At 38.6% G+C, this 16120-nt stretch overlaps 2 protein-coding genes across 2 annotated transcripts; one reads left to right on the top strand and one right to left on the bottom strand.

Annotated features, from left to right (window-relative positions):
- Positions 1 to 435: 435 nt before the first annotated feature.
- Positions 436 to 4916, top strand: LOC103956919 (novel plant SNARE 11-like). The gene is made up of 10 exons (XM_048569946.1): positions 436 to 916; positions 1016 to 1108; positions 1721 to 1814; positions 1964 to 2001; positions 2249 to 2337; positions 3246 to 3325; positions 3444 to 3500; positions 3599 to 3691; positions 3784 to 3858; positions 4488 to 4916. The coding sequence occupies exons 1-10, from the start codon at positions 840 to 842 to the stop codon at positions 4575 to 4577; spliced, it is 786 nt and encodes a 261-aa protein (XP_048425903.1). The 5' UTR covers positions 436 to 839; the 3' UTR covers positions 4578 to 4916.
- Positions 4917 to 6449: 1533 nt separating this feature from the next.
- On the bottom strand, positions 6450 to 15475 carry LOC103956921 (mediator of RNA polymerase II transcription subunit 15a). The gene is given in 16 exon segments (XM_048570135.1): positions 6450 to 6883; positions 6885 to 7020; positions 7366 to 7424; positions 7426 to 7455; positions 7544 to 7738; positions 8150 to 8494; positions 8617 to 9972; positions 10230 to 10304; positions 10717 to 10787; positions 12509 to 12750; positions 12752 to 12909; positions 12911 to 13887; positions 14177 to 14297; positions 14477 to 14588; positions 14789 to 14918; positions 15304 to 15475. Coding segments are annotated over 15 exon segments (4056 nt in total). The 5' UTR covers positions 14896 to 14918; positions 15304 to 15475; the 3' UTR covers positions 6450 to 6811.
- Positions 15476 to 16120: the final 645 nt, after the last annotated feature.

Raw genomic sequence — 16120 nt, forward strand, 5'->3', positions numbered from 1 at the left:
CTAGAAATTAAAATTTTATAGCCCTTCCTTATGTACCACCGCTATCTCCAACTTTCTATTTTTACAAATTGAAAAAAATGTATAAGTTCATATGCTTAGAATTTCTTATTTTCCACCTTAATATCCTTGCAACCGACCACCTGTGATTGCAGGTTGTCCTCCATGGAAAGGGATCCTCTTCGAATCCCTTTCACTAAATCCATCAATCTGGATATTTGAAATTTTAAAAGTGACCCCTGTTTTTAACCGTTAGATTAAATTTCAAAGACTCAAATTGATAGATTTAATGGAAGGAATCTGAAGATGACCCATTTTTGTCCTCCATTTTATTCAGTGGATGGGAAAGGCACGTGCATTACACGTGATCATTTAAAAAACTTGGCGCATTTGGTGCTCAGTTGGAGGTCCCTCGATTTGCGCGCTCTTGTTCGTTTTTTGTTTCTGTTCGGAAACAGCTAAGCTTTCTGTCTCTGGTCTGCTCCGAGTCAAATCGAAGAACCCAAATTTCAACCAGGTAAAAACCCTAATTTCCAATCAGTAGGAACTCAAATCCAATTGAAATTTACCTATCTATTCAATCGTTTTGTGTCCTCGATCCCCGTCGCAGCCCACATTGCCCCGGATCCCACCGCCGCATTTCTAATTTTTGATTCGACTGTTCTTGGAAGCTGTCTGAATGCGATTTGATTCTTTGTTTTAACATTCGGTTTGATTTAGTCAGCGGTTCGAAGCTGATTGGATTTGATTGGGAAATTTCTGAGGATCTGAGTTTTGTAATGATTTGAAGGTGTTTGGGAAATTGGATTGGATTGGATTGGATTATTTTATATTAGAGAGGGATGGATCCGTTTTCTTCAATCAGCGAAGAGCTGGCGGAGATCGACGGACAAATCACCGACATTTTGCGCGCATTATCGTAAGCATCTGTTTGGCTTTTGATCGAATTTCTGATTATTTTATGGTTCCTGAAGAGTACAGGCTTTCTAATACTCTTACGTGTTTGAATTTATGGCAGAAATGGGTTTCAGAAGCTGGAGAAGATTAAGGACTCAAATAGGCGGAGTAGGCAGCTGGAAGAGCTCACTGAAAAGATGCGAGACTGTAAGAGGTAATTTAGTTTTCACAGTTTTATCCTCTTTGTTTCTTGTTTCACTTAATGTGGGTTAATGTGGTGCAAAACTGAGCGCAATGGCGTTCTAGGATTCATACAGCCGACCACACGTAGTGGATTAGGCTTGGTTGTTGTTGTTGTCATTGTTATTGTATAAGTTGGTGAATTTCTGTGCTAAGAGTTATTGAATGGTAAATAGGGTTTTTGATTGTGATGGGAGGTAATGCAATTGAATTAGCTTAAATATCAGCAGATGGGTAGTTGACCAAGAAATAAATGAGTTTCAGTCCACTAAGCTCCATTAGATCTTGATGTTATAGAATTTTGTTCGTTTCAATATTAAGGGTTCGATTTTGACTTATGTATTGACATGCCATTTGAGAAACAAGTGCTATAATCTTATGGAACCGTGCTTAGTTTACTTCTTTTGGCCAGCATATGGGGTTTCCTGCCATCGATTTTCTGGCATTCATCATAGGAGATGCGGCTTGAGAAGGAGTGCCTAACATAAACTGACACTATTCAATGTCTCGAGGCCAATTGCCCGCTACGTCCCTATCCAATTCAAGTTCTTTCTGTTAATAAGGTTATATGTTGTGTTGTTTTCAGGCTTATCAAAGAATTTGATAGAGAAGTGAAGAATATGGAGAGAATAAATGATCCAAATACCAGTAGAATGCTGAATGAGAAAAAGCAGTCGATGGTGTGTTTTCAATCCTTGCTTTATTTCTGGAGTCTGCTATGCGTACTTTTTATTCCTTTTCTAATTTCCTTTGTTTTAATTGTCATCTTGTATCTATTAATTGTTTTTACCACGTTACACGTGTGTTAATAGTTTTAACTTTTATGCAGATTAAAGAGTTGAATTCATATGTGGCTCTGAAAAAACAGTAAGTTAGCATCAGCAAGAAATTACATTAATTGATTCACCATCATTTTTTAATAGAAGAAGAAGCCTGAGTTGTACTATACAGGAAAATAATTTGTTTTTATTATTTGTTGAAAAAGAACTATATTATTGTCCCATTGGACGATCAAAGTACTGGTTTATATTCGGGTCAAAGTTGTTTTCTAAATTGAAGATATGTATTTTTCTTAAGAGAATTTATAAAAACATTTGGTGTGCCTTTGGTACAGGTATGCATCAAACCTTGACAACAAGAAAATTGATCTCTTTGATGGACCGGCCGAAGACTTGGGGGAACAGAATGTCTTGCTAGCCTCAGGGTAACATGAAATCCAGCCCCGTAAACTGTTGCACTAATTATGGGTTTAACAATTCACTATCAACATATTACCCATCTGTTGAGATGCTATGGTTTTATATATAGCTCTCACAAGAATGCTCTTGTACATGCACAAATGTGCTCACTCACAAATACAGACACTCATACAACTATATAGTGGACGCCATAAAATCCTGCATAGTTGATGTGGAAAGGAAAAAATACACACATGAGGGGCACTAATTGAAATGCAAAATTTCCTTATACAGCTTCTCTCTCTCTCTCTCTTCTCTCTCTTCTCTCTCTGAGGCTCAAAAGGACACCACAGACAACCTTTTACATTTTTTCCTCTATTTGTTTGGTTGCATTATATATATGGTTTGGTGGTCTTTATGTATGTGCTTTGTCACAACTCTAAGTTGGACCTCATTAAATCAATTGTAGATAAATTTGAATACCAAAGTACTTGTCTTGTCTACATTCACTGATAACATTGAGAAATAGTAGGAAGTGTATCCCATCCTGGAATGAATTATATTGCAGTAATTCACCATTGAAAACAGTGACTGCATAATGGATGTATGCCTTTGGTAACCAATTACACATGTGCCTTATAGGCTATAGGGTTAGAGGTTAAACTTGATATCATAAAAAAAAAAAATTAAAAAAAAACTAAGCATATTAACTTTTAGAGAAGTTCCTAAGAGAAATGCATTTAGGTAATAACTATGACATTAGTATTTTGTTTAGATGGAATGCTGAAAATGAATGATGCATTTTGTTGAATGTTCAGAAACTCTGGAAACTCTGCTTGATATAACAAGTCATACCATGTTGTCTTACCTGAAAGACAATAAACATATATTCCATATGAGTTATTTGTTAACTGGAGTCCATATGTTTGGCAGCTATGACGAATCAACAACTTATTGATAATGGAAACCAAATGATGGATGAGACAGATCAAGCCATTGAGAGATCAAAGAAGGTGGGTGCATCTGCAAAAGATCGATTTGATTATTCAAAGAAAAACTTTGTTCCTGCTATCAGGCGTTGTTAAAAGTGATTCATGTATAACGTTTCTTTGTGTTCCTGTTTTGTAATAGGTTGTTCATGAAACCATCAATGTTGGAACAGAGACAGCACAAGCTCTCAAGGCTCAAGTATGTAGTATTCAATTATGTTTCCTCATATTCCTTTTAGAAAATTGGAGAGGCATGGTAACTAAATTTTTTTTTTTTTTTTTTTTTTTCGTGTTTAGACGGAACAAATGAGCAGGATAGTCAACGAGCTGGACTCTATACATTTCTCAATCAAGAAAGCTTCTAAGCTGGTCAGGGAAATTGGTAGGCAGGTCATTTTCTGAATTATCCACTTTCTTATTCCATATGTTGATGATATTTGCTACTTTTATTACTCATTATGATTGTTTTTCTTTCCTGTTAGGTTGCAACTGATAGATGTATTATGGGATTACTCTTCTTGATTGTCGTCGGAGTCATAGCCATCATTATTGTGAAGGTATGAATACGCTTGCTTCTAGTTTTGTTACCAATGTGTATTAAATTAAATTCCATCTACTTAATTGTGTTCTTAATTTTTTTTACAAAGTGTAGCCTGATAGATGCTAGAGAAGTATGGTTTTTAGCCTCCTTTATTGCTGCTGACACCGCTTTTGTATGCTGAAAATCTATCCCTGATCTTCAGTTGCATACAGCAATTTTAGTGCTTTGATGCAGTTTCTTTTTCTAAATACTTGAATCATGCATTGTTTGTTTGAAATTTTGGAAGTACATACGATGCTTCTGAAAGCAGTGTATCCTAGACTTGAAAGCAAGTAATACTTTGGAACTGATAAGGTGTACTTGAATGTCTCTACTTGGTTGCAAGTATTCTCTGAAATAATTTCCGACTAAATCTTTGTTTAGATTTTGAGTTTCCTGGTTCCCTAGTTCAGCAATGAACTAATTTTCCTTTGATTATGGAGTAATTGTTTCCTCTGTTTCTTTAAACTTACGTAGAATTTTAAGCGATTTCGAGAAACTTGGTTCCCGTTTATTAACAAGAGTTGAGATGGTTGGACTGTGATTGGTAGTTGGACAGTGCCTGGTGGATATACGGTTAAATTGTTTTTATATCGTAAATTTCAGCTGGTTCATCCAAACAACAAGGACATTCGAGATATTCCTGGATTAGCCCCTCCCGCAATGACTCGAAAGCTGCTGTGGAATTCTTATTGACGAGAGCTCAAAATAGACCGTGTCATGAGATTGCCAAGATGGTTCGCATCATGCTCAAATGAATGTTAAACTTTCACCTTGTGATGCCGTTCTTGGCGCTGTTTTACGGAGCAGAAATGAAAACTTTATCCCCGCAAGTTTTGCTTTGGAGACGGGCTGGTTTTCTAGGAAGCAGCCTCGCTACTGTTGTTGTGCCGTTCTTATCATTGTTTCTTCCGTGACTGTAATACAATGTGTATTTTAGGTTGTATCGATTCTCATACATTACCTTGTAATTGTGTAATCACACTGTTTGGTAAATTATTTCATGCATCAAAATTAATATCTTGTTTCTGGCTATAACATCGTTCGTCGATTTAGATACCTTTTCATGAATATTCAGTCATTGACTCAATGCTCCTTGCAAACTTTCCAGTAGACATCGCTGGAATACTGCACGCATTGAGCGGCATTTTCAAGCCGACGAAAACATACAGGCGATCAGAGATGATTTGCATTCTTGTGGCGTTGGGATATGAATAAAACATGGATGATGAGTGATCTCTGAATTCCTCTTATGTTGTATGGTGGCTGAAATCAAACACCAAAAAAGAAAGATACCGAATTTGGGCCTCGTTTGGCAGCTCGGACTGTACTGACTATTTCTGTCGGATAGGATAAATAGCCACCGGATAGTACTGACTAAATTAGTCGGGTGTTTGGTGCAGTATCGGACTAGTGACCGTATTATTTATACTGTATTTGATATTATACTAGATAGGAGGCATCAAACTTTAAAAAAAAAAAAATTTTAAAAATGAAATCATTTTTTTGTTCCCAGGTCTCTACGCACCCCCCAAACACCCTCCCTCTCTCTCCCTTCTTCTTCCCCGACGGTAGAAGAATCCCAAATAATTGTTCCCCAGCTCTCTCCGCCACACCCCCCAAACTCCCTCCCTTTCTCTCCCATATTCTTCTTCCCCGACTAAATAATCCGGACGTTTTGGTTGGTTTTATTAAGCGGGTATATACCGTATTATCCTATCCGACCAGTTAAATTAATCCGGTGCTTATTTAGTACGAGTAAACGCCAAACACCCGGGTCCGTATAACTAATCATATCCGATCCTTTATCCGATTTGCCAAACAGGGCCTTGGTGTCATAGAATCCTTGATTACCATCCTTCACTTAATACTAGCGGTTATATCACAAAAGTTCCGGGTAATATAAGAAATGAATTTTTCCCATATAAACTGTATTAATTTGTTATATCTCCAACGTAGGACTCAATTCTCCGTTGTGTATTAGTTTTCGTGTCTGTAGTTGACGAGAAACTCTAAGATTCAATTTTCGGACTAACTCACCAATACGGACCCGAGCCAAAACAAAAAACACTCACTTACCCCACCTTCCTTATTTGTCATGCTAACCTGGCCCACTTTTAGTCCCCGTCCCACCCCTCTTTCTTCTCAAACAATCCAGATTGGGGGTGTCATACCCAAGGGAATTGGATCCACTCCGGACAAGGTCCGAAGCTTAGGGATCAATTCATTTGGACTGCACAAATTAAATCCAACGGTCCCCATTAACTTATTTTCCTAGGTCCACCACCACCATCGATTCTGATTTCTTTTACACACCAATCAACGGCCCAGATGATTTAATCCCTAGGCTCCATCGAGCAGATCCAATTCCCTACCAAAAAACCTCTCGTAGTTGACGTGTTGTGATACGCGTCGCTAATGCTAGTACTTCTCGTTACCAGATAAAGACAAAACTTGGGTGATGAGTTCAACGACGTCATTCATGAGAGGATATTTTACAAAAACAAACTCCATATATTTTGATTTCACCCGACTCCATGCTGCCAAGCTCAATGCAACTTTCGCCACTGAGATGACATTCCTGGATATCTCCATCTTATAAATAATCTGGGAAAATATTGACACAATACTCTTTACAAACAGACTGCAGAACACGGCAAGATGCCACATTTTCAACAAAACGGAAACACAGAGACAATTCCGAGATGACTTACAGTATTTCAAGTAAATCACGCAGAATTAACCTCAGATAAATTCACCACCAAGAAGCTAAATAACATCCCCCAAGATTATTCCCCACACATACTAAGGTAAGTTCCTCCTATACATGCCTGCCCATAAAAATGCTTCAATCATCACAGAAAAATACCATCGCGGCTATCACGACAACCCTTGGAATAACTCTGTTCAATGAATAAACAGAGGATCGATCAAGTAGCGCTCAAGCAGTTCTCCCATGTCCCGTACTTTGAGCTGAAACTTCCTCCACCGCTCTGCTGCGCAGTGCTCAGAAATAACTGCACGTGCACAAACATCCCAAGTCCTTGCTATCTCCCCAAGGGACATGGGTTGTGAAATGCTTCTTAGAGATATGCTAAACCTCGACTTGGCCTTCACAGAAAGATCTTCATACTCCTTACTGCAAAAGTAGAACATTTACAGCGAATTTATGCTTTAAAATTTGGCACATGAAAGCAAAAGGAGTACATGAAACTCAAAAGAGAACGAAAAATAATTGAGAGACTCTGTCTCATCGTCATGGCACCACATACTTTTACCGAGACAAACTATAAATTGAATTGGGAAATAGGGCATGCATCTAATGAGCACTTTTTTTTCATCGAGAAAAGATGACATTTGAATAAGGATTTCACCAGAATGCGGTAAAAGAAAAAGGGCACAAGCCCGTATGGCTGAGAATGCGCATTGGGAAACGTCTATGTAACAGCAGCAACATGTAAAGTCAGAATCCTTGTTTTCTCACCTGACTTCAACTGGAAACTTGTCCAAGAGAACCGGAGAGCAGTTGGGATAATTTGTAGGGAACAAGCAGTCTTAATGGCTGAATTGGTGACTGCAAAATATTAAAGCCAAGTAAATACCATATATTTAGTATTTTGGAGAAATGTAAAAAATCATGGCATTAACGTTTGAGAGCCCACCATTTGTGCTGAAGCATACTGCGATTTCAAGCTTGGACTGAGAGCCACGGCATCAAAAGAGCACTTGACAACAGTACCCTCACCCCCTTCGGCAGCGGCTGCACTAGGGTCAACATCTTCATCACTGATATCAACAACTGTGTCGATAAGCCGCCTATTTATTTCTCTTATTTCTTCCAGAAGAGCATGATTAGCCTGCAAGATAAGCCACACAATTATGTTCAATGAAGAAGCAGGAATAAGCCTTTTTATCAGACAATGAAAAACTACGAGTTAGAAATTCCTTAAATAAGCAAACATTGAGTCCAGATTAGCAATGGAGAGACGTACACACACCCGAAATAAAAATCATTCAACAAAAGTTATCATCTTGAACGGTTAACTCGCATGCAGGCAATGCCACTCAGAATGTACCAATTGTCAAAGCACGCCAGTCCAGTCACATAAAGTGTATGCATAGGTGCGCAGCAAAACAATTAGCTTTGAAGTCTTGCTAGAAATTTTCACTTTTTTATGTAAAACTTTAACTATTTCAAGTTTCCCCAACCACTGCTCTAACAATTGCAACAGCTATAATTTCTAGGAGTATATAAGAAAGATAAATACCTCAACCCTAGGCCTCTTAATACGAGATGTTGCAGTTGACTCCAGGTCAGATGTCTCTGAATTGATCAACTGCTTGAAACTATCATTCATACTACCAGCTGAAGACACAACATTTAAGGGCATGGCACTAGTGTAGCGCCTCATCTTCCTAGTCCCATTTGATCCATCCTGAGTCATAACATTTCTTGCTTGCAGACGACACTTTGTCATTGCAACCAAATCCTCACCAACTGCAGCTCTAGATCCATTACCCGGGGCTGACCCTGCTATCCTATCAATCATACTAACTACCGAGCCAATGTCACTGACAGATGCACTCAATGCATTAGGCGACATCGATTTCACCTGCAAGTTGAAAATACAGATATTTAATTTAAGCACAAGTGAGGGAAGGAAACGTAGTAAGTACTGAAACATCATTATAGCACTCAAAAAGAGAAAAATGTAAAATAAATCACTTTACTTACCGCCTTAATCAAGCGTTCAAGAGGCTGCTCGGTAACACTCGACTTGCCAGAAATAGTTGACAAAGCATTAACATGAGTAGCGTCTGGTACACTAAATTCAGCAAGCAAAGGAGAGGCTGATATCCCAGGGGTGCCAATTGCAAGGGACTGGACCGGTGCTCCCACCCCAGCTGCTTGTTGATGTCCAATATTCCCAGCATTCGATAGTGAGGAAGGTTTCTCAGAATCCCCTGGCATGGGGGATGGGGCCATGGGAGTTGAAGGAGATGGGATGACAAAAGGTGAACCAGCAGTTTGCAAAGGGGTTCCAGCTTTCGGGTGAGTCAGTATATTCTGCTGGTCAACTTGGGGAGAAGAATGTTGCGAAATTTGAGGAGATGCAGCCTGAAGGAGTTGGTTTGTTGATGGAATAGGAAATGGAGATCCTGGTTTCAACTGCTGTTGCGGATAAGCACGCTGGCCTGCGGGCATATGTTGCTGAAAAACCCCTGGCTTAACACCCATCCCCTGTCTCATCTTCAAGTCATTTACATCATTCATTTGATGAAGCTGTGGCATTTGGTGTTGGTGCACCTGCATCTGTGCCGGAAGCTGTTGCTTTGCTTGCTGCAATTGTTGTTGCTGCTGCTGCTGCTGCTTCTGCATAAATTGCTGCTGCATTCGCTGTTGATACTGTTGCTTCAGTTGATTCTGTAACATTTGATGTTCCTGCTGTTTCATTTGCTGGTGTTGAAGCATACCAGAATTTGACTGAAGGGAATTAATATTTGGCTGCAGCATACTAACCCCACTCTGTGATGACAAGGCATTCATGTTTGCTTGCTGGGGAGCACTGACAGGAGTTTGTTGGATAGATCCCACCGGAACTTGCTGCAAAGAGTTCAGTGCATTTCCCTGTCCAGAATCCAAATTTGTACTCGGCTGCAATGAATTCATCATGTTCTGCTGTGCTGTTGAAACCCCAGATATAGAAGACATCGAATTTTGCTGCAAGCTTGTCATATTGTTCTGCTGCATTGTTGGCACAGAACCTTGTAAATTCATTGTTTGCAACTGCGGGTTCATTTGATGTTCATGAGACTGCACTTGAGTAATTTGGGATTGCGGCTGCTGCATGGAGTGCATATGAGGTGGGGGGAGCTGCCCTTGTTGCAGAGGAGGAACTTGCTTCCTTGGTCTATTTGTATTGATAAAATTTACTATCTGCTTCTCGTATGTACCCAACTTCTCTTTGAAGCCAGGTGTAATGTTACTCTTGGGAAACTGTAAGACTGATATGAGGCGCTCCAACATGGTTTTGAACATTTTTAGCTTCTCAAGCTGCTCGGACTTTGGTTGTTGTGGAAGAGAATCGTGCTGGCAAACAGAAAGAACAGACGTCAGTAAGCAAAAGAACGGCAATATAAGGAGTAACAAGACTTTGTTGCAAAAAGTTATTAGCATTATTGGTGAGGTAATAATCACATGTTGACTGTCTACAATAGTTAAAAGGGAGATCTACGTAGAATCTATCAGAGAACATCACCGCAATAACCTAGCAGGGAAAGCCCGCTTATTGGTAAAAGTTCAAACAACAATATGAGAGAAAGAAAAAAATTGAATTGATTACATACCTGCTGAAGTTTGGTAGCAATTTTCTGATACATTTCACTTAGTTCGGGAAAGTACAATTCCTTCATGCTTTTGATCTGCAAATGAAAGTCGTAAGTACAAAGATGATGAGAAAGAACTTTGCTGCATCTACATGCTTGCCAACGCCATCATATCATCAATGTCAATGGAAAAGATCCCGTGTATGCAACCATGAATTCAGACAGCATGAGATCATGTATGCTTGTGTCTAATGAAGCAAGTTTTAATTAACTCCCAACCGATGGAAGCTTAACAAAGCTGCCCCACAATCAAGTTTTAGTTAACTCCCAACAGATGGAAGCTTAAGTAGTATGTATTTCTTTAAAATCCCCAATCAAGGCAATTTTGGCATTAGTATAATTATTTTCCAGTGGCTCTATTCCCAACCCCCACACCTAATTATTTGTATTTTATGTTAAAATGTTGTATGTGAAAGCCATCAATAGGCAAGAAGTCTGGCCATCTTACTTTTTGATAGACCTCCTCTTGCCAATCACCCCCAGTTGCATGTCCAGTCTGAGCTGTGGAATCTAGAGATGCTACAAAATACACAGGAATATATGTCAATGTTTGCACATGAAAATAACTTTGGGCACGAGGGTTAAAAATCAGAAGAAAAAAAAAAAAAAGCATTGCATTCAAACATTGACAAAAATGGAAAACAATCGTTCCCAAAACAGTTGAACATGTATTTTTTGTAAAACAAAATATAAATATCATTCCAACATCATAAGCAACCTAGGAACAGACTAGAAGCTTCATGAGCCAAAGGGAACAGGACCATGCATGCACAAGATTGTAGATAATACATCCATAGGCAATGACATTTAGTAAACATGGAAGTCCACCAAAAGCTCTTTATCTATAAACCAATAGAAGCAAGACTGAAGAATAAAAACCCATATTTTCAAAACCAAAGGTATGAAAGGCACTTCAGATGCGATTTTGCTCCTACTTTATGCTTATGAAGGCAATTACTTCTTTTATGGGAAGAATTTCAAAGGTTCTATTTCTTTTGTTTAAAAGTAATTGTGGAGTTAATTATCAAGAGAAAAAGGGTTAACATTATGTAAGAACATAAGAATAGCCTCTCTATCACAATAGCTCATGAAAAGCCAAAGATGCAAAACTAAAGTCAAAGGCAACAGAAGCTTCAGCTTCCACCAGTAAATTGCTCGAAAGAACTCTGATGGCAAACATGTAGCACCAGAGGTGAAAGGTAAACTTATGGTAATTACGGTGGTCCATAAACCTAATTTTAGGCATAGACGCAAAACTCATAACTAGGCTATTTATATAAATTCTATTCTGTTAGTCGGGTTTAATAACCTATGTCCTTATCCTCGTGGACTATTATTTACTATAATTATTTCATTTCCTTGGGGGTTTTACTTTAGATTATATAACCACGTCAATCTCTATTACTCAACCCTAGTTGAGCCTATGGATATTAAGAATACAAGATTAACTTTCAATTTATTTTTCTTTCAGTTTGGTATTTAACTTCTTTTATTTTTCCTCCACTGTGCTGCAACATATAGTATAATAGTAGTCAATGCCCTCTGTTCCTTTTATATACACTTAAACCACACTGATCATCCAATGACCAAATATAAATCTCAAGTCCACTACACATATCAACCTTAGCTCTACAGTTTCACTGTGACCACATATTGTGCATAGGAATCTGGTTCTCCATTCCATGATGGCTAGATGCTGAAGGAACTAGCAAAGAACAGAAATTATCGTGTTTGACAGAGAAGGATGATGCATCTCTTTAAAAGTGATGGTGACAACGAACATGTGATGGGAAGGTGGGATACACCTAGTTGGCATGATAGCCATGCGTAAAAAATTCTATTGACCAAGTCCAATGCACATCCATGTTATTTTCTAATACAAGAAGTTACATATGGTAAAGATAAAATTCCAAAACTAGATTATTTTCCATAGACAGTCTAGACCCCTACATCTGGCAACCATAACAAAATAATATATTACCAAAGTCATGCAAAAACATTGTTCCCCCATAAAAACATATAATGAAGACCGTTTTTAGTAACAAAATCAGATCATCACATAAAAATGACTGTTATTTACTCATAATATAATATGTAAACTGATCCAAATGGCACATAATATGAAAGTAAAATAAAAATATAAAACAAGATTCTGTCCAAAATGTGCAGCTATGATAATCCAGATATCATGAAAGCACATGCATATAAGAAGGAAAGTGCATAAGTGCAAAAAACCATACTCGATGATGTCTCAGGATGGGCTCTTTGAGTTTGATATAACTGCTTTTGCTGATCCATTACGTTTTGTGATTGAAGCCTGGTTCCTGATATCTGACCTGATGCTTGAAGTCTTTGTTGCATATCTCGTTGCAGTGGATTTGACTGCTGTTGCAAACTCATTTGTTGCATCTGGGATGCCTGAGGTTGTGACTGCTGTCCTTGAGAAGGTAACATGTTAGATGCATTCTGATGTTGTTGTTGCTTGCAACAAGTGTACAGAGTGCTGATTTGGTTGCATGCTAGAATTACCACTTTGAGTTCCGAGGTGCTGCTGTTGCTGTAATCCAGTAGCATTACTCTGAGATCCCAACTGTTGCTGATGCATATTTGAAAGGTTGCTTTGCTGCTGTTGCTGTAACCCAGGTAACATTACTCTGAGGGCCCAATTGTTGCTGATGCATATTAGAAAGGTTGCTTTGTTGAGCCATTAACTGCTGGTGTTGTTGCTTTTGCTGTTGATGCTGCTGCTGTTGTTGTTGCAGGTTTAAAAGATTATTCTGCTGGCTTAGCAACCTCTGTTGTTGCTGCTGCATATCACCGACATTGTTTTGTTGTCCAATCATCTGATTCTGGGACAAGTTTGAAGCAGTTGCCTGTTGCACCATAAGCGGCTGCTGCTGCTGTTGCTGGGGTAATATTGGCTGTTGTGGCATTGGTGTTTGCTGTTGATGAACAGCGGCCTGTTGAGCCTGCTGTTGCTGCCTGAGAACTGGCTGTGAATGCTGCTGAAGCATGGGTTGTGATGACTGTTGCATAGCAGATTGTTGATTCTGCTGAAGACTCGAGAGCGATGATTGAACCGAAGGCTGCATAACAGATGATGTTGGCATAACAGATTGCTGTGAAGACTGCAGCTGAGTCGGTTGTAATAGGTTTTGCTGCTGTTGCTGTTGCTGTTGTTGTTGCTGTTGCTGTTGCTGTTGCTGTTGCACAAGTTGCAGCTGTTGTGGGTACATATATTGCTGCGAATTCTGGGATTGCTGCAGCTGCTGCTGTTGGGGAACTACCTGTTGCCTTCCTGGCACTTGCCTTGAATTAGCAAACATATTGGAGGGTACCCCCTGGCCCATGGAGTTCCCTAATGAGTTCTGTGAACTTCCAGACATATTTTGCATGTTTGGATTTTGTCCAACAATACTTGGGATAGAAGTCTGGGTTAAACCGGAAGAAGGAGGTAGTGCAGATGATAAGCCAGACGAAATTTGAACTCCAGCAGGCGGAACGTTATTCTGGATGTTCTGTGATAAAAGTTGTTGGCGTCCTTGAGATTGATTAGCTGGCAACGGCATAGAGAGTGATTGCCCTTGATTGGGGACTTGGGGTTGCATAGGAAAAGACCCTACTCAAGTAAAATAGAAAGAATAAACATCACATAAACAAGCGTCAAAACAAGAATACATTAAATGTCATTTATACTCATCATTTGACCCATTAAATACAAGCGAATAAAGACATCAAGAACGAATCATCTCAGTTAAGAAATGCGGAAGTAATTAAGAAAAACAAAGAATGTTTCTAGCAACTAATTAATGATCACGAAGAAAGCTACCTGGGAGAGAAAAGGGTAGCTGAGAGCATAATTAAAATTTGCATCAAATAGGAGTGCAGTTTTCAATAGTTGTTTTTACCTGGATCCGGAGGCCTGTTGCTGTTACCAGCAGAGTTAGACTGTAAGGAATTGGCCATTGAATTCTGAGACTTGGTCTCCATTGTGAGCATCTTCAGCGAAATTTTCCGTAGATAATCCGACTGTAAAAATAAAAGAAATCCATGCTAAACTTAGAATACAATTCTATCCAAAAACAAAGAAAGTTGAAACATAGACAACATTTATTTAAGAAATGACATAAGTAATAGATCAATACGTATTAAAGTACGCATACATGTCATGCACAATGAAAAATTAAAACCCAATATCATGGATGTACCTGGCTTGTGGCTGCAGTATAAATCTTTTCCTCAAACCTTACAGCAATTTTCTTGAGTTCCAGTAATCCCTCCTGTCCGGAGAAGGGAAGATGCCTCTTCAACGTATCCATTCTATACATGCAATAAATCAACATAAGTTACTGACTACCAATGCATGGGGGTAGCGTTGATAATATCAAAACTGGAATCATATTCAATCCCCTAAAATCTGTTTTTTAAGTTCAAATTCCTCTCCCCTTAGTTTCGATTAGATTATGCTAGATTACACTACCGCTCAAATAAAAAAATTCCAGACAAAGAAAAACACTTACATCTTGTTGACAATTCTTTGCCTTGAATCAGCCTGCAGCTGACTCCTCCAATCACCGGCATCCATGGCAGGCTCTCCACCTTGAGGAGGCCTCCAGTTGGTATCCATCAAATCCAATGAACCCAACAAAACTGGCAAACACAAAGCACAGGATTGAGCAATTTCAACCAAAACCTACGAAAAGAGCACAAAATTCGTACAAAAGTTGGCTATTCGAACGACGATACAGTTAATAATTACGCAAGCATTTTTTGCATCAGAAATTGCATTCATTCAAGCTGATTCTAAACACGAATCGATTTAGGTAGGCATGAAAAATCAAAACTTTGAAATTCATATACAATCGAAAACCCGATACGATTTACGCCAATCAGATCACAAAAAAACCAACAAAACGAATTTCACACATAACCCTCGATCGATCAACATCTGAAACAAAAAAACCCAACAAAAATTGATCGAAAAATTACGTCTTCTCTTTCAACAGGAGAGTTAAAGATTGGAAGGTCCAGGCACCTTGGAGTGAGAAAATGGAGAAATTGCCGAACTGGGAAATCGAAGGATTGGGAAAGGAAGGAGGGTTCTTGCTCAAAAGCTTCAAACTTTGAGAAGATTGAATGGATTGATGCGTCCGAATGTTGTCATTTTCGTTTAAAGTAGGAAGGGAGAAACAACGAAAGATTCTATTTTTGCCAATGTCTGACAAAAAGACAATAAAACCACTGTCCTTGGTCTTTGTAAGTTACCAGTTGCCACTTTATTCTAAAACCTTCTAGGCTTTCTAGTCAAAAACCCAAGAGGATAGGAAATCTTCCAACTGAGTCAAAAGAACAAAATAATAGTACCCTTCCAGTGGTTATAGATAACTAGCTTCTCAGCAAGCGTCACAAGCGTGCAAACTGGCTTTTGAACGGCAATTGATACGGTGGTGTTTCTCTAGTTTTGTGTTTTAGTTGATCGCTTTGAAACTTATTTATTCATAATAAATAAGAAATTGGTGTATTGGTTGTTGGTGTAATAAGTTAGTGTATCTAAATAGACTCAATTTGTTATATTTATTAAATTATTAAATTTATCATTTATATGGATAGTGTTATTCACATGCACATTTTTACCTCTTATACACCTTTGTTAATTTTGACTCTTAATCTTCAATCATCTATCTGATCCGACAATCGAAAATTGAGAGAAGTGTGAGAAGTAAAAATGGGTGTCCAGAGATCACTATCATAATTATATAACTTGACACTTACTCTTTTTGGAAGAAGAACAGAACGAGAATGCAATTAACAATTTCTCAATTAATCTAATTCTTGACTTTTTAGGTATTAAA

The sequence above is a fragment of a genome, unplaced genomic scaffold (assembly GCF_019419815.1).
Source record: "Pyrus x bretschneideri cultivar Hongxiangsu unplaced genomic scaffold, Pyrus_bretschneideri_v1 Contig51, whole genome shotgun sequence".
Classification (NCBI taxonomy): domain Eukaryota; kingdom Viridiplantae; phylum Streptophyta; class Magnoliopsida; order Rosales; family Rosaceae; genus Pyrus; species Pyrus x bretschneideri.

Bases quoted from the DNA above. Each gene is read 5' to 3' on its own strand.
- LOC103956919 (XM_048569946.1), top strand. From the start codon at position 840: ATGGATCCGTTTTCTTCAATCAGCGAAGAGCTGGCGGAGATCGACGGA. The intron at 3,692-3,783 runs GTCATTTTCTGA...CTTTCCTGTTAG, and splicing joins TCAGGGAAATTGGTAGGCAG to GTTGCAACTGATAGATGTAT. The intron at 3,859-4,487 runs GTATGAATACGC...CGTAAATTTCAG, and splicing joins TAGCCATCATTATTGTGAAG to CTGGTTCATCCAAACAACAA.